Source organism: Nycticebus coucang, chromosome 8, assembly GCF_027406575.1.
Source record: "Nycticebus coucang isolate mNycCou1 chromosome 8, mNycCou1.pri, whole genome shotgun sequence".
In the NCBI taxonomy this organism is placed as follows: Eukaryota; Metazoa; Chordata; class Mammalia; order Primates; family Lorisidae; genus Nycticebus; species Nycticebus coucang.
This window is the reverse complement of record NC_069787.1, coordinates 93235244-93258518: the sequence shown is the minus strand read 5'-3', so window position 1 is coordinate 93258518 and position 23275 is coordinate 93235244. Positions and strand designations below refer to the sequence as shown.

At 45.2% G+C, this 23275-nt stretch overlaps 1 protein-coding gene across 3 annotated transcripts; it reads left to right on the top strand.

Annotated features, from left to right (window-relative positions):
* Positions 1-9767: 9767 nt before the first annotated feature.
* NME6 (NME/NM23 nucleoside diphosphate kinase 6) lies at positions 9768-18544 on the top strand. Of its 3 annotated transcripts, XM_053600203.1 has the most exons (7): positions 9772-9875; positions 10237-10374; positions 14012-14108; positions 15655-15757; positions 17158-17197; positions 17564-17724; positions 18020-18544. In XM_053600203.1, the coding sequence occupies exons 3-7, from the start codon at positions 14019-14021 to the stop codon at positions 18184-18186; spliced, it is 561 nt and encodes a 186-aa protein (XP_053456178.1). In that variant the 5' UTR covers positions 9772-9875; positions 10237-10374; positions 14012-14018; the 3' UTR covers positions 18187-18544. The 3 variants fall into 3 exon arrangements, with proteins under 3 accessions (XP_053456177.1, XP_053456178.1, XP_053456176.1); XM_053600202.1 differs by lacking the exon at positions 10237-10374 and having other exon boundaries at positions 9768-9875; XM_053600201.1 differs by lacking the exon at positions 9772-9875 and having other exon boundaries at positions 10055-10374.
* The last annotated feature ends 4731 nt before the right edge of the window (positions 18545-23275 follow it).

The following is a 23275-nucleotide window of genomic DNA, read 5'->3' as shown; positions in this document are numbered from 1 at the left end:
TTGGGAGGCTGAAGCAGGAGGATCACTTGAGCCCAAGAGTTTGAGGTTGCTGTAATCTTTCATGCAAAAAGAAAGAAAGAAAGAAAGAAAACAAGAAAGAAAAACTAGTTGAGATAGATTACATACTCCTTAGATATAACCATGGATGTGAAGATTTCAAAGGAACTTGTTGCTTTAATCTGTCAGATAACTCCCAATTAATTGAAAATAAGTTAAAAGTAAAAGAAGTGGTTTGTGGTATTAAACAGAGAGAAAGGTTATGTTTTCTTTGCTTCCAATTTGGGGTGGCTTCAAGCTTTAATTGCTACCAGCTCCCTTATTCTTTGTGGATTATTTGTTTACTGCTGCATACAATCTGCCCCTTGTTTAACCACAAATTGTGCTGCTTGCTTTAGTTTTAAGCGATTTGATCCTATGCCTAATGCAGTGAATAACAGCCATTATTTCCACTTAAAGTCTATTACATAGATATGAAATTAGCAACAAGAGTGGGGAATGTTAGTGAAGAGAAATAGGAAAATGGAGTAGATTAGGCTATAATGGAGTAGTTTAAAATTAAAAGACTAGGGAGGCGCCTGTGGCTCAGTCGGTGGGGCGCCGGCCCCATATACCGAGGGTGGCGGGTTCGAGCCCGGCCCTGGCCGAACTGCAACAACAAAAAAAAAAAATGAAAAGACTATATGACCCACCACTACCTTGCTTAAGCAAAATTCGTTTTCCTTGACATCACCAACCAGGCCCAGGCCATAAAGATGGATATCTTAAGGAATTGAACAAACAATCCTAGGGAGTAACAGCAGGAAAAAGGTACAGTGTTCCATGTTTACAGTAAAGGTTACTTTGATGTTGCTATAGATTGAGTTTTATTTATTTATTTATTTAGTAGAGACAGAGTCTCACTTTATCACCCTCAGTAGAGTACCATGGCGTTACACAGCTCACAATTCCTGGACTTAGGCGATTCTCTTGCCTCAGCCTCCCAAATAGCTGGGACTACAGGCACCCACCACAATGCCCAGCTATTTTTTTGTTGCAATTTAGCCGGGGCCGGGTTTGAACCCACCATCCTTGGTATATGGGGCCAGCGCCCTACCCACTGAGCCACAGATGCCACCCAGATTGAGTTTTAGATTAAGTTGTAATTCTCCAGATGCCTTTTCTTTTAACATTCTATAAAAACAGCTGTGTTTGTAACTAAGGCAGAACAGATTTGATAGACTACGCTAGCTGTTCTCCAGATCTGCTGGCTTTTCTGCCGGTAAAGCTTGCTTGGACCTTTCCCCATCTCTGTGTTTGGATACAGTGACAGGTGGATAAGCCCCTTTCAGCAACATAGATGGTAGCCATAAAGATTTTTAATTTTTCTCCATAAATAACATTACCTGTTTAGAACATAGGGTTAGTTTTTGAGATAGCTTCTGGGTCCTGCACTCCAGTAGATTAACTGACCCACCCAGACAAAGAAACTGGCTCAACTTGTCTTAGAGCTCCCACCCAAGGAACTATATTCCAATGCATCCACTGACCCAGACAGTGATTGCACCCCAAAACTAACCAATTAACAGTCCCTGAGTGCCTAACCCTCTGCCCACCAAACTGTCTTTAAAAACTCTATCACCCCCAATTCCTGGGGAGGCAGATTTGAAAAATCTCTTATGTCTCCCCATTTACCGCTAAACAGTATAAACTCTTTCTCTGCTATAAACCCTGCTGTCTCTGGATATTGGCTTTCTCTTGGGCAGCAGACAGATGAACCTGGCTGGGCAGCAACAAAGGCTAAGCAAGATAAAGCTTAAACCACACCTGTAGGACTTCAATTTACTTAACAGAACACTTGAGTGTGGGTATATGTCCAGTGGCTTATCCCTGATGAGCAGATGTCCTTATCTTAAAACATTCCAAGACTTTAGACAAAGCTTAATTTCTTTAACCAACTACAAATTAAAGTATCTTTAGGCCTGGTGCAGTGGCTCATGCCTGCAATCCTAGCATTCTGGGAGGCCAAGGCAGGTGAATTGCCTAAGCTCACAGGTGCAAGACCAGCCTGAAACAGAGCAAGACCCCATCTCTAAAAATAGCCAAGCGTTATGGCAGGTGCCTGAAGTCCCAGTTACTTGGAAGGCTGAGGCAAGAGAATTGCTTGAGCCCAAGTGTTTGAGGTTGCTGTGAAATGTGAGTGTGACAAAATAAAACTCTGTCTCAAAAAAATAAAAAAAGAAAGAAAAAATATTTGAGCTGACCAATAGGCCAGGCACTGTGGCTCACGCTTGTAATCCTAGCACTCTGGGAGGCTGAGGTGGGCAGCTCCCTTGAGCTCTGGAGTTCAATATCAGCCTGAACAAGAGCAAGACTAAGCCAATGTCTCTACTAAAAATAGAAAATTTTAGCCAGGCACAGTGGCAAGTGCCTGTAGTCCCAGCTACTCGTGGGGAGGGGATGGTGGAGGGAGGGGTTGGGGGAGTGGGAGAGGAGGAAGGCAGGAGGATCATTTGAACCCAGGAGTTTGAGGTTGCTGTGAGTTAGGGTGATACCACCCCCTCCACTTGTAACCTGTGATTCCCATTCACCTTCAAGATTTCCCACCTTTTCAGGTCAAATTAATGTACATCTTCCATGTATTGATTTATGATTTAATATATAATTTCTGCCTCCCTGAAATCTAGAAAACCAAACTGTAACCCAACCATGGCAAGTCCCCTGGCTGAAGGTTTCTTGTGCATGGCTATGGGCCATAGTCCTCAAACCTGGATCAGAATAAGCCTCTTTAAATTATTTTACAGAGCTTATGGGAAGCACCTGTGGTTCAGTGGGTAAGGCACTGGCCCCATATACTGAGGGTGGCGGGTTCAAACCCAGCCCTGGCCAAACTGCAACAAAAAAAATAGCCAGGTGTTCTGGCAGGCATCTGTAGTCCCAGCTACTTGAGAGGCTGAGGCAAGAGAATCGCCTAAGCCCAGGAATTGGAGGTTGCTGTGAGCTGTGGCACCATGGCACTCTCCTGAGGGTGATAAAGTGAGACTCTGTCTCAAAAAAAATTATTTTACATGTTTTTGATGAGCACTAAGAAATAATTTTTATTTATTTATTTTTATTTATTTATTCATTTTAGAGACAAAAGTCTCACCTTATCGCCCATGGTAAAGTGCAGCGGCGTCACACAGCTCACAACAACCTCCAGCTTTTGGGCTTAGGCGATTCTCTTGCCTCAGCCTCCTGAGCAGCTGGGACTACAGGCGCCCACCACAACACCCGGCTATTTTTTGTTACAGTTTGGCCGGGTCTGGGTTTGAACCCACCACCATTGGTATATGGGGCCAGCTCCCTACTCGCTGAGCCACAGGCGCCACCCAATTCTTTATTAGCCAGTATTGAAAATTTATGAACTAAAATAAAATCTTAAGCCCCTTTGCTGACTGAATGGACCCCCCTCTTGGCCAAGGGGATCCCAGAAAACCCTAAAGCCGAGTTGCTAGCCATGAGAAAGGAGCTCATACCCTCCTCCCTTTTTGGAAATTTCCTTTGTAATAATGAAATGCTAAACCATTAACTGACCTAACATTACACAAGACAAAGCTTAAATCATACCTGCAAGCCAGCAGTTTACTTAAAAGATCACTTGAGTTTTAGTAAATGTCTTGTGGCTCGTTTCTGGTTAATAGACATCCTTCAGTTAAAACATTCTAAGCCTTTAGTGAAGCTTCATTTCTTTAATCAAAGAAGCTTTAAACTCATCTATAACCTATAAACCACCCCACAATTTCTCCTACTCACCCCTACGCCTACCCTTGCTTTGAGATGCCCTTCACCTTGGGGTCTTACATGTAATTCTTGCCTCCATGAATGTATAAAATCAAACTATAACCCAGCTACCTCGGGCACATTTTCTCAGGACCTCTTGAGGCTCTCCAGAAGCAAATTACTTCCAAAAAGAAGTAGATAGTCTCCTTCTGATATTTTACTGATCAAGAAAATGATACTGGTTATATACATCTTCTTCCCACAACCTTCAGATTGAGAACCATGATTAGGGCAACAGACTTAGATTTAGACTTATATTTTATTGTCTCTTCCTCCTTTTCTTTCCTCTTTCCTTTTGTTAATATTTTCCCCTTCACTGACAATTTCCAACAATTAAATTTATCTTGCTTTTCTAGGTATTAAAAACAAAGCCCTCAGTTACTCTCCTCTACTGAGAGACCAACATGTTTACTTATCCAAAGGGATCAAAGATGCTGAATTTCACTGGTTTGTACAAAAACATTTCACCCTGGCTAGGTGATTCATAATTCAACTATTATTTAAATAGCAAATTAAAGCATTTCAAACCTTAGAGGCCCCATAGACTACCATAAATTCATTGGCTAGAATAGTCATCAACTAGATACCGATCTACCAAAATGAGGTCTGTGCAACTGCTAGCACATTTTTTATACCAGGGTTTACATTACAGAACAAGTTAAATAATTAATTGAGAAAGAAAGCCACTTTATTAGCTAAACTTGACTAATCTGTGAGACTACTTATACTTATTAAATTTAGGCCAATGAGTAGGCTATGAAATGTATTCCAAATATGTTTAAACGTATTTAAGATTTCCTTTTTGTTTTGCCCTCCTCTGCTGTATAATCAGGTATCTAAACATTGCCGCACAGCCATTCAACTTGTGATGCTCCTCAGAAGGATAACAAAGCCCTCATGGTCAATTTGGATTGGAGTAGAGTCTGATTAAACGGGGGAAATTATTCTGATTAAAGTTCAGAAATTCAGATAAGGGAAATGGTGCAGACCTGGCATAAATATGATGAAAGTACTTGTTAACAACCCAACTGGTTCCCTTGCCCAAAGCCCATTGAAAGACAAGATACTGACGGTGACAGCACATGTAGTGAGAATAAGATGGAATTGTTCAGGCTAGGTCCAGATGACACAGCTGGTCTGGTTGGTTTAGGTAGTACATGACCTTCACTTCATGTCTTCCATTCTTGTTATTTTATAGGTTTAGCTTCAACTGTAAAAGATGTGTATCTTGAATAGTTCAGGACAATTGACTGAGGAGACTAACTTTTGAATCCGAAAATGTTGGCTTGTACAGATTATTGTTTATTATTGAAGATAAAGGCCAATATAGTTTTTGCTTTGAACATTTCTTTATAAAACTGTGGTTTTGCCAGGGCAGTGGCTCACACCTGTAATTCTAGCACTCTGGAAGGCTGAGGTGGGTGGATTGCTTGAGCTCATCAGTTCAAGACCAGTCTGAGCAAAAAGCAAGACCCTGTCTCAACGGGCGCGGGAAAGGCGGCCACCCCCTCGCCTGTCACGCAACGCACATTTGTGGGGAACCTGGTGCTAAACCATTCATAGACGACCTGCTTCTGGCCCAGGGTTTCGTACGTAGCAGAGCAGCTCCCTCACTGCCATCTATTGAAAGTCAGCCCTCGGGGCGGCGCCTGTGGCTCAGTCGGTAAGGCACCAGCCCCATATACCGAGGGTGGTGGGTTCAAACCCTGCCCCGGCCAAACTGCAACTAAAAAATAGCTGGGCGTTGTGGCGGGCGCCTGTAATCCCAGCTACTTGGGAGGCTGAGGCAAGAGAATCGCTTAGGCCCAAGAGTTGGAGGTTGCTGTGAGCTGTGTGAGGCCACAGCACTCTACCGAGGGCAATAAAGTGAGACTCTGTCTCTACAAAAAAAAAAAAAAAAAAAGAAAGAAAGTCAGCCCTCAACACAACGGTTTGTAAAAAAAAAGAAAACAAGACCCTGTCTCTACTAAAAATAGAAAAACTGAGGCAAGAGGATCACTTGAGCCCAAGAGTTAGAGGTTGCTGTGAGCTATGATGCTACAGCACTCTACCCAGGGTGACAGCTTGAGACTCTGTCTCAAAAACAAAACAAAACAAAACAAAATAAAAAACAAAACAAAACAAACTATGGTTTTAGGGAATGAAAGAGCAGAACAGATTTGGAGAGGTTACTGTTATTGTTCTCCAAATTGCTGGCTCTCTGACAATAAAGCTTGTTGGACCTAATCCCCATCCCTGCATTTGGCTGGCAGTGACAGATGGCCAGACTCTCTTCGTCTGGTAACAACCAGTAGGTGTTGCAGTGGAGTTTTATTTCAAAAGGTGCCAGGCGAGGAGATGGGAGTAATTCCTCAAATCTATCTCCTCATAAATTTGGCAGAAAGGGTTTTTAATGATAGATTAGTGGACAAAGGGTAGGCAATTGGGTCTATTTATCAGGGGGATGAACACATAGAGATTATCTTCTCAATTGGGAGATTTCCTGATTGTGGAGTCTCAAAGCTGCTGGATCTGTTCCAGGCCCATCCACAGGCCAATTGGTGTCAGTTCCCCCACCCCCCAAAATGCAGAGTCTGAAAAATACTTCAAAGACCAATCTTAGGCTTTACAATAGCAAAGTTTTCTATAGAAGTAATGGAAGAGGTCAAAAGTCTTGCACCTATCAGGAAGGATAATGCCTTTAAGCAGTAACCTGTTCTGGTAGTAAGAAAGTTAGGGAACAATGGCTGGTTAACTTCTGGTTATATCTACACTTTCATAAAAATCAGACTTTGATTACTAGTTAGACCTTATGGCTCTACATTATTCTATATACAGGGTTTCATACTCAACAAAAGATACTGACGCCTGTGCAAACAGTATCTGTCCAGAAGCAGCTTCTTCGTTGGCTGCCAGCTAATCAGCAGCTTACCCAAGAAAAACAAAAGCCACAAACCATCTGCAGGTTTTCCTTTATTCCTTTTTACTCTTTCTCTTACATAAATTTATTTTTGTTTCTGCTAGATGAAATTAATCTATTAGTGTTCTCCCTTATACACAAGTAATTTTTTTTTTTTTTGCAGTTTTTGGCTGGGGCCAGGTTTGAACCTGCCACTTCTGGTATATGGGGCCAGCACCCTACTCCTTGAGCCACAGGCACTGCCCCACAAGTAATGTTTTAAAATTATTATTTAACAAGGGAAGAAATAGTCTTTGGTCCTGTTTTCTCTCTACATACTCCCATGATCAATTCTTCACTAACCTATTTCCAATTATCACCACTTTGACAATTCCCAGACTCGACCTTAACTTCTTCTTTTTTTGAGACAGTCTCACTCTATTGCCCAGGCTAGAGTGCAGTGATGTCATCATAGCTCACAGCAACCTCTGAACTACAGATATGCACCACCATGCCCAGCTAACCCTTTTCTTTAATAGAAATGGGCTCTTGCTCTTGCATATGCTCATCTCAAACTCCTAGCCTCAAATAATCCTCCCACCTCAGCCTCCTAAAGTGCTAGGATTACAGGTGTGCACTGCACTCGGCCAACCTTATCTACTTTTTTAACCTCCAGGATTGTTTGTTTGTACATCCTACCATCACCTCAAACTGAAATCTCTCTTTTTTTTTTTCTTTTAAAGTTTTTGGCCGGCGCTGGGTTTGAACCCACCACCTCCAGCATATGGGGCTGGCGCCCTACTCCATTGAGCCACAGGTGCTGCCTATCTTTTTTTTTTTTTAAGTCAGCCTCTTAACCAATTCCCAAATATACAGGTTGAAATCAGAGTTAACTCTGCTAGAAAGTAAGTGCTTCTTGGCTTGGCACCTGTAGCACAGGGGTTACGACACCAGCCACATGCACGAAGGCTGGCAGGTTCTGGCCCAGCCCAGGCCAGCTAAACAATGACAACTGCAACAACAACAAAAAAATAGCTGGGTGTTGTGTGGGCGCCTGTAGTCCCAGCTACTTGGGAGGCTGACGCATGAGAATTGCTTAAGCCTAAGAGTTTGAGGTTGCTGTGAGCTGTGATGCCATAGCACTCTACCAAGGGTGACATAGTGAGACTCTGTCTCAAAAAAAAAAAAAAAGTAAATGCTTCTTGGTGCTATCTTGGTTCCATGAGAAGAGATTTTCCCCTAAACATTCCTGGACTCTTACACACTTCTTCCCCCTGGCCGAAGCTTCAAGAACAGAGACAAGCAAGTGTACCTTGGCCCCCTTTTCCCTCCTTTAAGTGAAGCCTTTAAGAGACTTGGGCATTAAATTTGAGTATGCAGAGTTTAAGAAGGCAGACACATTTGGTTTTCATACTCAGAAAAAGAACTGGCACCCAAGTTCAGAAAAAGTGTGCTATTTATTTGGTCTCCTCCTAAAATCATATCTGCCTTTTTATTACATAGGCTTGCTGTTGAGAATAGTCAAAGCAACTGTAAAATATAGAACTAAAATGTTCTACACGGAAGCAAAGTTCAGTTAATGATCACAGTCTAAAAGACAAAGTCCCTATAGTTCAAATGTATGTTAACGAAGATTAGGGTGGAAAACAAAATAGGACCTGGTGAATCCGGGAAATAAAACTAAAACCAGATGTCTGTTCAGTGGCACATGTTAAGTTTACACTCATGCTGTGAGAGCAGAAATGGGCATGTGCCTTCACAACCCCACAGGTGAGAAATGGATTCTCCTGAGAAAGACCACTGCGCAAACAAGCTGCCAGCACCACACACCCTCCTTCCAACATTCCTGCATACACAGGAGTGCACACCAGTGTATGCAGACATTGAAGTCAGTCAAATGAGCAAGTAAGTCTTTAAATTGGTAAGTTACCATTTATTTTCACTGTTCTCAATCTCTGTGATTCCCTCCTGAGTGAAGACATTTTTGCCACTTTTATTATATTATTTATTTATTTGAGACAGAGTCTTACTCTCTCACTTGGGTAGAATGTCATGGCATCATAGCTCACAGCAACTTCAAACTCCTAGGTTCAAACGATCCTCCTGCCTCAGCCTTCCAAGTGACTGAAACTACAGGTGCCAGACACACCTGTTTAATTTTTCTGTTTTTGCTAGAGACAAGATCTTGCTCTGGCTCAGACTGGTTTCGAACCTGTGCACTCAGGCAATCCACCCACCCTGGCCTCCCAGAGTGCTAGGATTACAGGTGTGAGCCACCACACCTTGCCTGCCACCTTTATTAAACCTGCCACAATTCACTTCACTCTATTCCCACTGTCACCATCCTCTCCACACATCACACTACACAGCTGGAATAATTCTAGTTCTTATCTCCTCACCCTAGGCTGCCTTAGTAGGCTCCAGGGTAACCCACCTTGCACCCTGCTGCCCAAATTCCTAAACTTGGTTCCTTCACGCTCTATATACACCTGGGCTCCAGTCAAGGATCATCCTTCACCAACCCTTATACATGTACTAGCTGCCAACCTTCCCGTCGATGTATCGCTCTGAGCCAAAAGACTTTCCACGACTGGCTGTGCCCTCGCGATTGAGCGCCCAAGATCTTTGCCCTTGGCATACTTTTGATAGATAATGGGCATCAATCATGTTCCAGGCAGTACAATAGGCAGGGAAAATAATGAGTCGCGCAAAGTCCAGGCTGGTGTCCTCGCAGGTGGGCACTGCCCCCTGCCAGGCTGCCGCCTCTTTCAGTTCAGCCTCCTAGGGTAGCGCTGCGCCAGCCCCCTGGCCCAACACGCCCTCCCGCCCGACAGCTCCCATCCCGGCCTCGGAGGGGCTGTTTCCACAAGCTCAGTCCCGCCGCCCAAGACGACTTCATCCTCCGACTTGTCTGTCCTGGGCAAGTGCTAGAGAGAGAGAAGAGCCATCGGAAGGAAGGTCAGCCCTCCTGAAGCAAACTGCCCCCACATCTAACCTGGCCAAGCAGAGTGCTCGGCCTGAGGTTCCTCACACACCACTCCGAACCACTCCCGACTCCGCCCGAGATCTCCCGGCTGCTACGAAATCTTGCGAGGACCCCAAGGAGGGCTGCCCAGCCGAACGCCTGAAGGACCCCGCTAGAGTCCTACAAGCTAACTAGCACGGTGCCTGGTGGCCGGGCGCCGTGGTGGGAGGACAGGTGAGTCCGGAGGCGGACTCGGATTTAACTGGGCCTCCAAATAACTGGGGCAGGATCTGGGGTGGTATTAGGCCTCGGGTACGAGGGGCGGGGGCCGCGCGGCTGCAAGCCTAGCGAAGTAGCGGGCGGAAGTGCCAGGTAAAGAGCTGAGGCCGTAAGTCCCGGGCGCCGGAGGGCGTGGCCACAGGTGTGAGCCCCGGGATGACCGCGCTGCAAGTCCGGCCGCGCGTGGGAGGACAAGGGGCTTAGCTGCTGGCTGCAGGGAAGAGGAGTGGTGGCCCCCTCGGGCGTGGGGGGGGAAATGACTCCACAACTTGTAAAATTTAGTTTCTCGACTTGTTAACATTTGTAATAAATCAAGAACCAAGAGAACCACAACTTAGCTGCATTAGGAAAGGAACCACGTCCTCACTACAAACGGCCTGGCCTCGGAAAAGCTGTATTGCGTTCATTCATTGATTCATTCAACAGATGCTGTCGAGAGCCAGCTGTGTGCTAGGTACTGCTTTCCCGACCTTTTAGTGGGGTAGATGTAACAATTCATAACTAATGGAAATTTGAATTATAATTGGAAAAATGAGCTAAGATCCAGTGCGTATGAGATAACCCGAAAAAGCACATTCAGAACTGCAAAAACTATTCACAAAAATGCTTTCAGGCCAGAAAGTCTTTTGGAACTGAAAAGCTCATGAGACTGGAACAAGAGAAACTTTAAGGAGCTTAGGGCTCCAGATCAGGCTAGCCTGGTAGGCCATGATAAGGATTTTGGTTTTTATTATAAGAGTAAAGTACACCTTAAACTTGTGGAGGTGTCCAACCTTCGGCTCTCAGGCCTCATCTAGATTATTTGAGGACTGTTTTGCTTATCTGTGGTGTTGGATTTTGAAAAAGTATGCATGGACCTTTTTTGTTTTCCATCACCTTTCATTGGTGTTTTTGTTTTCCATCACCTTTCATTGGTGTTTTTGTATTTAATGTGTGGCCCAAGACAATTCTTATTCTTCCAATGTGCAGCAGAAAAGAAAAAAGGGCTGGGCATCTGTAGCTCAGTGGCTAGGGCACTGGCCATATACACTGGGGCTGCCAAACAACAATGACAACTACAAGAACAACAACAAAATAGCCAGGCATTGTGGCTGGCGCCTGTAGTCCCAACTACTTGGGAGGCTGAGGCAAGAGAATTGCTTAAGCCCAAGAGTTTGTGATTGCTGTGAGCTGTGATGCCTCAGCACTGTACCTAGGGTGACATAGAGTCTGTCTCAAAAAAAAAGAAATGAAAAGAAAAAAGGTTGGACACTCCTGCAAGAGTAAGGAGGGGAATAATATGACTAGATTTGCATTTTTAGTTTATTCTCTGTGTGTGTGAAAAACGTATTTTAGAGGGTGGAAGGAGTAGAACCTGGGAGACCAGTGAGGAGGCTGTTACAGACGTCCAAGGAGAAATGATGATGTCTTCGACTGGGATGATAGCAGTTGAGAGGGAGAAAATTGGATTTTGAGGTGCACTGGGTAGACAAAATTGCCAGAAGTTGGTGATATTTTGGATATGGAGAATGAGGAAGGGGAGACATGGACATCTCCATAGATTCATAGGTAACTAGCAAAGGTACTAGGTTACTCTCCACGTGGGTGTTTGGGGAGTGGGTTAGCTGATGTTGTACTGGTTAGACTGGCCTTATGGTTTGAGTAAAACATCAACTTGAAAGTGAAGGAAAGTACTACCAAATCCAAAAGGGGGGGGGACCAGATATGTAGCAGCACCCCTCGCCCCCTACCATAAGAATGTGACCTTTTGTAACTGTCCTAGGAAATAGCCCCGAGCTGAAGCAGATAACCGGTAACAGGTTCTGAAAGAAAAAAGCTAAGCAAATGTTTAACTGCTGATCTTGTCTTAAGACAGATGAGTAATGAACCAGAGTTCTTCTTTTCTGGAAAAGCCCCTATATCTGCTACCCCTCCCTAAAGCCCCTGCTATGTCTGCTACTCCTCCCTACTTTATGGTTTTTGCCTTTATAAGCTTGTAAAACCTGCTGTTCGGGGCTTGACTCCTCGGCTCCTAAAAGAGTTGTGAGTCAAGCCCCAGCATGCTGGAATAAAATCCTCTTGCTATTTGCATCAAGCGCCGTCTCTTGCGGTTGATTGGGGTCGTCAGAGCTCAGGGCAGAGTGGGGGGTTCTGCCCCAAGTCTTTCAAAAGCTGTAGAAAGGGCACGAGTAGAATAGATTGTGGCATTTCCTTATTTGAGCCAGACCCCAACACCACCTTTAATGTGATTGTAAGGCTATGTTCAGGCTAAGAAAAATGAGAATGTTATCCATGTGTTTATGGAAGCCTTCTCTGTATTGTTGGCAAATCAGAGATAATATTTTGAGGCTTAGTCTTTATTCCTACAGAAGTGATCATTTTCTCACATGTAAATGGAATTTCACACTTGGAAAAGACTTCACATATCCTAGTTCAGTTTATAAAATTCTGTTTTGTTACTTTTCTTGGAGAAAGATTCTCACTATGTCCCTTGGGCCAGAGTGCCATGGCATCTGCCTAGCTTACAGTAACCTCAAACTCCTGGGTTCAAGTGATCCTCCTGCCTCAGCCTCCCAAGTAATTGTGACTACAGGTGCCTGCTACAATGCCCAGCTAATTTTTTTCATTTTAAGTAGAAATGGGTCTTGCTCTTGCTCAGGCTGATCTCAAACCTGTGAGCTCAGGCAGTCCACCCACCTTGGCCTCCCATAATGCTAGGATTATAGGCATGAGCCACCACGCCCAGCATATAAAATATAGTATTTCCACAATTTTTCTTTTTTTTTGAGACAGAGTCTCAGTCACCCTGGGGTTGAGTGTTGTGGGGTCATAGCTCACAGCAACCTCAAACTCTTAGGCTCAAGCGATTCTCTTGTCTAAGCCTCCAGAGTAGCTGGGACTACAGGCACCCACCACAATACCTGGCTATTTTTAGAGATGGGGTCTTACACTTGCTCAGGCTGGTCTTGAACCTATGAGTTCAGGCAGTCCGCCCACCTCGGCCTCCCAGAGTGCTAGGATTACAGGCGTGAGCCACTGTGCTGAGCCTTTTCCACAATTATTTATTGAGCTCTCACAACATGCCTGATACTGGGAATACAAAAACAAATAGAAATAAGGCTGTATAGATTTATTTAGTCAATAAAACTGATTGAGCACCTTTGTGCCAGCTGCTTCAGCTACTTTAGATGCAAAATTACAACCAATCCCTGACTTTGGAGTTGCATGTTGACAAACCTTGCCACTGAGGTCAGCCTGAGTATAGTAACAGGATTGATTTGGGCAGGGAAGAGCCTGACTTATATATAATATTAGATAAGAGGCGGTGAGGGCGGCACCTGTGGCTCTGTGAGTAGGGCGCCAGCCCCATATACCAAGGGTGGCAGGTTCGAACCCAGCCCCGGCCAAACTGCAAAAAAATAGCCGGGCCTTGTGGCAGACACCTGTGATCCCAGTTACTCAGGAGGCTGAGGCAAGAGAATCACCTAAGCCCAAGAGCTGGAGGTTGCTGTGAGCTGTGACGCCACAGTACTCTAAACTTTATCAGGGCGATAAAGTGAGATTCTGTCTCTAAAAAAAAAAAAAAGAGGTGGTGTATATCCAGCAGACTTATTGGTATCCTGCCAACACCCTGATTCTTGTCCATCAATCTTCTGTTTGTAAAATTGATAGGAGAGCACTCTGGGATAGAGGGCCTTAAGAGGGGGAGCAGTCATCATGCCCTCAGGGCCCAGATGTTTAGGAATGTAAATCATAAATCCTATGTAAAACACAAAAGAAAGTAAGGGAACAGAATATTGGCAGAGGCATGTGGTATTTAAACTGGAATTTCTATTAAATGGATAACTCCCTTGTAGGCTTACAGTCACACAAACCAGATTGTATAAATCCACAAGGCAACCTGAATGCCCCCTCTACCACTCCCTTCCCTCAATCCCATGAGCCCAAATGGGCAGTTAAATAAAATGGGTACAGCCTCATGATGAAACTGTCAGGTGCCCTATGAGTGTCAGGACTGAGGGTACTGGTTGGCTTGCAAGTTTATGGCTCCAGAGTAGGAAAGGGTGGGAGTGCAGCACTGGTGGGTCCATAATCCAGCTCTCTCATGGCAGGAGTGAAATGGCCTCAATCTTGCGAAGCCCTCAGGCTCTCCAGCTCACTCTAGCCTTGATCAAGCCTGATGCAGTTGCTCACCCACTGATTCTGGAGGTAAGAACAAACCCTAGGCCTCTATTATAAGCTCTGGGCATTGCTACGTTTCAGGTGTTACAGGGCCACTTGTGGCAAATGACAACATAGTGTGGTGCCAGAGGCTGTGGAAGCAAATCAGGAACTCTTGACCCTAAGGAGACTAAAAAATCTAGTAGAGACTTGGGACAGATCTAAAATATAAGAAAGAACCCAATACAATAATAAAGAGAACCAAAATCTCAAGACAATGTATATGTATTAATTTCTATTTCTACATGCCAATTTACCACCCACTTCAGAGCTTAAAGTAATACTTATTTATTATTTTATAATTTGATAGTTTAGATGTACAGGAGGCTTGGCTGGGCTATCTCATTATGGTCTCACGGGGCCAAAATCAGCCAATTGGGCCCTTACCTGGAGAATCTAGGGAAGATTCCACTTCCAGGCTTATTCAGGTTTTGGCAGTTTTTTCAATTCTTGTGATTGTATGACTGAGGTCCCCATTTCCTTGCCAGTCTTCAGGCAGAAGCTGCTCTCAGTTTCTAGAAACCATTCACATTCTTCATCACAAGGCCCACTCCATCTTTAAGACAGCATCAGTGCCTCAGATCCTTCTTATCCTTTGAATTTCTCTAACTTCTCCTTCAGTCTCCAGCCAGAGAAAACTGCTTTACAGGGCTCATGTGATTAATTAGGTCCACCTGGATAACCTTCCTTTTGATTATATAGCAAAGTCAATTGATTAGTAACCTTAATTACTTTTGCAAAATCCATTTAATTATATAATGTAATACAATCATGTTGTATCATATCACAATTCTGGGGATTAGTGTGGGAAATCTTGGTGGATGTGGGGGTCATTTTAGGATTCTGCCTACCATAGTTTGATAAGTAGTGGGCAGTACTAAGCCCACTATGTTGCAGAGGAAGAGTAGAGCAGTCAGGAATAGATTGGAAGTGGTGGGACTTGGCCAAGCCTCAAAGGGAGGATGGAATTGATTAGTGGCAGGAGGAGGAAAGGTACTTCAAGAAGGAGACACTGAGGTAGGAACATGTGTGATGGGTCTGAAAACCACCGGCAGCCTGGGTTGTTGAGACTAGGAACTTGAAAGTAGTAGAGGGCAAGGAAAGTGCAGCCTTCAGTACTGGGCTAAAGTGGTTGAACTTCATTCTTGAAATAATAGGAACTACCCAAAACCTTCTGACTAGAGTGCGACATGTAAATTATAGGGTTTTAGTCTATCAAGTATGATGCTTTGGAGAGAATAAGAGAAACTAAGGCAGGACAACTAGCAAAAGACTTTTATAGTGGTGGGTGATGGGTCTTGTGAATTCAAGGAGATGTAAGCATGGAAGGACAGAAAAAGTACTTCCTGTCCCCTTCTACCCATGCTCACACTCTGGCTATGTGTCTAAAGGTCTTGACCTCACCCCACCTTTTTCTTCTGACTTACCAATGGGACAGACGCTCAAGTCCTAAACCCCAGGGGGTCCTCATGGTTTCTTTTGGTCATCCTGGGTTTCCTGGTTGATTTTTGTTTTGGGGGTGGTCTTTATCCAGGCTGTTCATCAGCAGATTCTGAGCAACAAGTTCCTTATTGTACGAATGAGAGAACTCCTGTGGAGAAAAGAAGATTGCCAGAGGTTTTATCAAGAGCATGAAGGTAGGACCAGTAGTCCTATAAGAGAGATGTTAGCTGGAACATATAATGGTGGGCTCTCTCTGACCTGCCAACTGTATAAAATTGTGGTCAAGTCTTCTGGAGTATTGGTTTCTACACAATTTTTTGGTGATTATTATCTATTTTTTTTCTGCGGGGGTTCTACCTCTTTCATAGTCCCAACTTAATTTTTACTTAATTTTATGTCCTGATAATATCCGTAGTTAATCTTTAGCAAATGTTTACTCTGTCAGACATCACCTAAACACTCATTATTTTAATTCTCCCAACAACCCTAAAAAGTAGGTATTGTTATATCCCCCTACATAGATTAGTGAACTGACTTAGGAAAGTGAATGACTCACTTGAAACTACATAGGTTGTAAGTGACAGAGCCTGAATTCAGACACAGGTTTGTCAAACTCCAAGATCAAGATCCTTACTTTTTTTTTGAGAAAGAATTTCACTTTGTCACCCTTCATAGAATGCCATGACATCATAGCTCACCACAACCTCAAACTCCTGTGCTCAGGTGATCCTCTAGCCTCAGCCTCCTGAGCAACTAGGACTATAGGTATACACCACCACACCCAGATAGTTTTTCTATTATTTGTTTATTTTATTTAGTCAGGGTCTCACCTTTGCTTAGGCTGCTCTCAACTCCTAAGCTCAAATCTATCTGCCTAGGCCTCCCAGAGTGCTAGGATTACACGCATGAGCCACTGCACCCAGCCTATTTATTTATTTAGAGACAGAGTCTCACTCTGAGGCTCTGGGTAGGGTGCCAGGGCATCATTGCTTACAACAACTTCAAACTCTTGGGTCAAGCAATCTTCTTCCCTCAGCCTCCCAAGTAGCTAGGACTACAGGCGCCTGCTTCCTATTTTTAGTAGAGAAAGGGTCTCACTCTTGCTTAGGCTGGTTCTGAACTCCTAAGCTCAGGAAATCCACTTGCCTGGCCTCCCAGAGTGCTAGGATTACAAGCATGAGCCACTGCACTGAGGTGCTCCTTGTTCTTTAAAACAGTTTTTATTGGGCGGCGCCTGTGGCTCAGTGAGTAGGGCTCTGGCCCCATATGCTGAGGGTGGTGGGTTCAAACCCAGCCCCGGCCAAACTGCAACAACAAAAAAATAGCCGGGCGTTGTGGCAGGCACCTGTAGTCCCAGCTGCTCGGGAGGCTGAGGCAAGAGAATCACATAAGCCCAAGAGCTGGAGGTTGCTGTGAGCCGTGTTACGCCACGGCACTCTACCAACGGCAGTAAAGTGAGACTCTGTCTCTACAAAAACAAACAAACAAAAAAAAAAAACAGTTTTTATTATTCTAGGTAAGGAGGTAGAAGAACAAAACATTCTCTTGGGCACTAAGATGAAGATATTTTGTTGAAGGTACTCTCTCTTTACAGGGCGTTTTTTCTATCAGCGGCTGGTGGAGTTCATGGCCAGGTACTTCTCATTTTTGTTCTAGAATCTTCATCTACTGAGGTAAATATATCTCCTCTGCCCCATAAACTGACTTATTCATTTGCTACTCTTTAAAGTTGTAACCAATGTCAAGTCTGAAGAAATGATTTGTTAGGTACCTATCCCACAGCTGTAGAAAAGAATTGTTGAGTTCTGTATTGCAACTCTGCTGATCTTTGTGGCTGTTTTTGTACATTAGCAGCAGCCCTCAACCATCTTCTATTTATTTGAAGCAGTACCGGTGCTTAGCTAGAAAAGCAGGGAAACTCTCAGGATGCACAGGGTGCCTTCATTCATGCCCTCCTAGACTAGAGGCCAGATTTCTTCATATGCACTTTGCATTCACAGTGGGCCAATCCGAGCCTATATCCTCGCCCACAAGGATGCCATTCAGCTCTGGCGAACACTGATGGGACCTACCAGAGTGTTTCGAGCACGCCACATGGCCCCAGATTCAATTCGTGGGAGTTTCGGCCTCACTGACACCCGCAACACCACCCATGGCTCAGGTGACTATTTCCCCTGTCCACACAGGCCACAAATAAGGGAAGATATTTGGGATTAGTGGACAGGCTGTATGGTAAGATTGATAGCAGGATCCCTCCAATGAGCTTTCTGTACATTTGTGATTCTGGCCCTTTGTAGCCATCCTGGCAAATGTGGCCCATGGACTCTCTACATGCCCTGGGTTGCAGTGGGCTGGCAGAGGTAGAGGGTCAGGTTTCTGAACCTAATTATGACTGTCTCTTGCTTCCACCCAGTGCTCCTTGTGAGAACCCTTCTCTGTCTCCTCACCCCTTACAGACTCTGTGGTTTCAGCCAGCAGAGAGATTGCAGCTTTCTTCCCTGACTTCAGTGAACAGCGCTGGTATGAGGAAGAAGAGCCCCAGTTGCGCTGTGGCCCTGTGCAGTATAGTCCAGAGGGAGGTGTCCATCGGGCAGCTGGAACAGGAGACCCAGGACCAGCCTGATGCAGGCCTGTCAGTCTATGAAGACCAGTTGCAATGCCCAGACTTTTCTACTAGACCTCTGATCCAAAGCATTCTCCTAGGACCAGGAAAGCCTGGGGCTCATGGTACCATCTCTGCTGAGCACTATGTGCCTGAGAGCCTAGCTCTTCTCTACATATCCTCCAGAATCTAGCATCTATCTACCTCTTCTCTGGAATGTTGATGGTAGTTCAGAAGGGCAATGACTCCTCTTTTTGCTAAGAATTCTTCATCCTTCTTCAAGGAGAGCTTGCCTAATTGACATGCCTGAAAAATGAAGTGACTCTATATAAACAACATTTAGCCAATCTTTCTCAATAAAAATTTGTGTTCTACTGAATCCTCCATGTGGCCACATTTAGAAGGTGCTTTCCAGGCTTCAACATTTTGACATCTCAACAGTATTCAGTATTGCCTCATTCTCTAAAAACACTCTCTTCTCTTGACTTTCCTGATCCCCACCCCTTTGGTTTTCTTCTTCTCTGCCTATTTCTCTGTCTCCTTTGTTGGCTTTTGCACACATTTTCATAAATTCTAGATTCAAAGCATTCTGAATATAAAGATACTTAAGACATTTGGTCTTCAAGTTGTTAATTATGAGGTTGAATAGTCAGCCAACTATCATACATGGCAGAGATGAAGAAGTGCCTTAACAGAGATATAAATACAGGAGGAGAATAGAGGGACAGAAGGCTTTACTTTGGCTGGGTGAGGAAGTGAGGGTGATAGATAGGGTGGGAAGGCTTTTACAAAAAATGTAGCTAACAGTGGAACTAAGCCTCAAGTCAAATAGTATATTGCTAGGAGGGGGTCTAAAGGGCTAGACAAACTGTTTATTTTCAGATATATATAGGTCAATGTGGTCTGTGTGTGATCAAAGAAGCCTATGGCATTTCTTTTTTTTTTTCCTTTTAGACAGTCTCACTATGTCGCCCTTGGTAGAATGCCATGGCATCACAGCTCACAGCAACCTCAAACTCAGGCTTAAGCGATTCTCTTGCCTCAGCCTCCCAAGTAGCTGGGACTACAGGCGCCCGCCACAATGCCTGCCTATTTTTTTATTGCAGTTGTTGTTGTTTAGCAGGCCGGGGCCGGGTTCTAACCTGCTAGCCTTGGTATATGTGGCCAGCACCCTAACCACACGAGCTACAGGTGCCAAACCAGCCTATGGCATTTCGTGACAGTACTTTCTTTTCTCAATACATATATATTTCTCTCTTTTTGATGGCCTTGAAACCTTGGAGTTGAGAATTTCCTTCACCATCTACCACTTTCAGTAATGGTAGACTTGGAAATTTGGACCCACTAAACAGAACTAGAAAAACTGTACAATACATAAATAGCACCTATGTGAAAACACCAAGAAGCAGTGAAGAGTTACAGAACCAAAATCCAGAATTAAGAAGAAAACTCACGGGCGGCGCCTGTGGCTCAGTCGGTAGGGCGCCGGCCCCATATACCGAGGGTGGCGGGTTCAAACCCGGCCCCGGCCAAACTGCAAACCAAAAAATAGCCGGGCCTTGTGGCAGGCGCCTGTAGTCCCAGCTGTTTGGGAGGCTGAGGCAAGAGAATCGCTTAGGCCCAGGAGTTGGAGGTTGCTGTGAGCTGTGTGAGGCCACAGCACTCTACCCAGGGCCATAAAGTGAGACTCTGTCTCTACAAAAAAAAAAAAAACAAAGAAGGAAACTCAGAGAAGTGAGCCTTGGATTTGGAACCATTTTTCCCATAAGGGCACCTGCTGATTCTGAAAAAGGCAGCCGAGAGTCTGAGAAGCTGAGCAGAACTTTTAACAACCTCATTATGTTAGGGAGACAGTTTCAAGGATGCTGGCAGAAGACATGAAATTCCTGCAGCAGAAACCATTGCTGAAGGCATACCACGCAGCATGTTTGCCTTCATCTCCCTTGTCCTCCAACCCCCACAGGGACAACACAGGCAGCCCCACTCAGGTACTGTGCATGCTGTAAATTTACATCACAGCTAAGGAACCACAACCTTACCTGACAGATTCTCTCTCTCTCCCCTAAGGCCATTTGCAATACACAAATCCTTAAAATAATCATAACAAAATTTGTCAGTACCTCTGCCCTCAAGACAAACAGAAGCACAAAAGACCTAAAGAGAATTGTCTGTGGATAAAGTTGCCTCTCACTTCTAGATTTTTTTTTTCTCCTTATATCGAGGGTGGCGGTTCGAACCCAGCCCTGGCCAAACTGCAACAAAAAAAATAGCTGGGCGTTGTGGTGGGCGCCTGTAGTCCCAGCTACTCGGGAGGCTGAGGCAAGAGAATCACCTAAGCCCAGGAGTTGGAGGTGGCTGTGAGCTGTGACTTGACAGCACTCTACCAAGAGCAATAAAGTGAGCTCCCATAAATATGGAGAGATAGGGAGAAAACTAGAATAAACCCTGTGGTCTTGGGCTGGAATTAGAGGTATCAGTGTGAATTAATGGTTTTCCACATATAGAGATAGATACAAATATGTATTTGTATGTATAGAGGTGTGTATATTCCCTCGCTCTGACCTGAAAGCAGTGGCACTCCAATAGTAATGAGCACACCTAACACCCAGATCTTGCGTTCTAAATACTTTTGTCTACTAAAAGGAACCAGTACTCCTTGGAGAAATTGCTGATGGGGTAGGGAAATCACAAGATAAGCCTGGAATATTGTCTTGTGTTAGAAAGTAAGGAAGTACTCCAAGAATGAGGGGACATACCTCTCTAACAAACCTAGCTCCCATTATCCTTGATGTATTTATTCAATCAAACTCCCCTATATATAACCAACCCCCTTCCCATACGGACAATCCTTTCACCACCCGGGGTTCAACACCCTACTCCTGCTGCTGCTGCAGCCTGGCTCCCATCTGTACATAAATCCTCGTCCTATTCAGGCTCTGACTCCATAGGCCAAGTTGGCACTACTCCCTGCACAGATACCACCCTCACTCCCCCTCAGGCTCTGACAACCTGCACCAGGACACCACTGCCTCTCCCTGCCATGGGCTTTACCCTGCATGGGCTTCAAAACCTCACAGTTGGGCAGTGCCTGTGGCTCAGTGGTAAAGGCACTGGCCCCATATACCGAGGGTGGCTGGTTCAAACCCAGCCCTGGCAAAACTGCAACCAAAAAATTGCTGGGCATTGTGGCAGGTGCCTGTAGTCCTATCTACTCAGGAGGGTGAGGCAAGAGAATCGCCTAAGCCCAGCAGTTGGAGGTTGCTGTGAGCTGTGATGTCACAGCACTCTACCAAGGGCGACAAAATGAAACTCTCAAAAAAAGCAATGTACTAAGTGCCAGGCACAGTGCTAAGTTTACTGTTTTGTTAATCTTCACCATATAGCCAGGAAGTAAATACTTCTATTACGTGCCTTCAGCTCACAAAAGAAGGAATGAAATCTGGGGAAATTAGGTCATTGACTCATAGAAGGATGTGACTACCAAGTAGCAGAACAAAGTCTTAGAGTGGCTTTACTTATCCACCACCTCAATAAATGCCTATAGTACTAACGACTGTATGGAAAAGCAGAATGACCAGACAACTAGAAGTCACACTGAAGAACCCAGACCCCTCAGAATGACATGAAGGAAAGGATTGTTACCGGTTTTAAAAAGCTGAGTTGTGGGCCAGACGTGGTGGCTCACACCCGTAATCCTAGCACTCTGGGAGGCCAAGTAGGGTGGATTGCCTGAGCTTGCGAGTTGGAGACCTGCCTGACCAAGAGCTAGACCTCGTCTCTAAAAATAGCCGGGCGTGGGCTCCAGAGCCTGTAGCTCAGCGGCTAGGGCGCCAGCCACATTACACCAGAGCAAGCAGGTTCAAATCCAGCCTGGGCCTGCCAAACAACAGTGACGACAACAACCAATAAAAAAGAATAGCCGGGTGCTGCAGCGGACACCTGTAGTCCCAGCTATTTGGGAGACTGAGGCAAGGGGATCACTTAAGCCCAAGAGTTGGAGGTTGCTGTGAGCTGTGACGGCACAGCACTCTACTGAGAGCCACAAAGCGAGACTCTGTCTCAAAAAAAAAAAAAAAAAAATAGCCACATGTTGTGGCGGGCGCCTGTAGTCCCAGCTACTTGGGAGGCTGAGGCAAGAGAATCACTTAAGACCAAGAGTTGGAGATTGCTATGAGCTATGACGCAACGGCACTCTACCCAGGGCGACGTAGTGAGACTCTTGTCTCAAAGAAAAAAAGCAAAAAAAAAAAAACAGTACACAAAGCCTGACCCCCAATGGAGGATGAACAGCGTCAGCACCTCACACAGCACGCACGCCCCGCTTATGCAGAGGGTGTGGCCGACGCCCGCCCAGCGTCTTAAGTCGGAGCACCGAGCACGGGAGGCGGTCACCTCCTCACTGCTCTGGCTGGACTCACAGTCCGCGGCCGAGCGCAGGAAATGCTCTCGCGAGATCCACATCTGCGCCCGCGCTGACATGGCAAACGAGAAGGCAGCAGCAGGTCGGAAGCCCGGCGCTGTGGTCCTCCAGTCCCTGGAAGCGCATCTGGAGGAAGTGCGTCACGGCGCGGCGCGCAGGCTGCCGGTAGGCGTAGTTCCCGGGGAGGAACACATTCGCACGCGAGAGCTAGGAAGGGCTCCGGAGGATAGTGCTGATCCTCTCCGCCCCCGCCCCCTTTATAATTTCTTTCTTTTTTTTTTTTTTTACCGCAGGCATCAGTAAGCAAAATATAATGTTGTTGTCCATGCTTTTAAATGTTATATAAATAAACTTGTAACATAAGAACCAGTTCTTAAATATCCGGACGTTGTGGCGGGCGCCTGTGGTCCCAGCTACCTGGGAGGCTGAGAATCACTTAAGAGTTTGAGGTTGCTGTGATCTGTGACGCTACAGCACTTTACCGAGGTCGACATAATAAGACTCTGTCTTTTTTTTTTTTTTTTTTTGTAGAGACAGAGTCTCACTTTATGGCCCCTGGTGGAGTGCCGTGGCCTCACACAGCTCACAGCAACCTCCAACTCCTGGGCTGAAGCGATTCTCTTGCCTCAGCCTCCCGAGTAGCTGGGACTACAGGCGCCCGCCACAACGCTCGGCTATTTTTTGGTTGCA

Bases quoted from the DNA above. Each gene is read 5' to 3' on its own strand.
- NME6 (XM_053600202.1), top strand. From the start codon at position 14,019: ATGGCCTCAATCTTGCGAAGCCCTCAGGCTCTCCAGCTCACTCTAGCC. The intron at 15,758-17,157 runs GTAGGACCAGTA...CTCTCTTTACAG, and splicing joins GTTTTATCAAGAGCATGAAG to GGCGTTTTTTCTATCAGCGG. The intron at 17,725-18,019 runs GTGACTATTTCC...CACCCCTTACAG, and splicing joins CAACACCACCCATGGCTCAG to ACTCTGTGGTTTCAGCCAGC.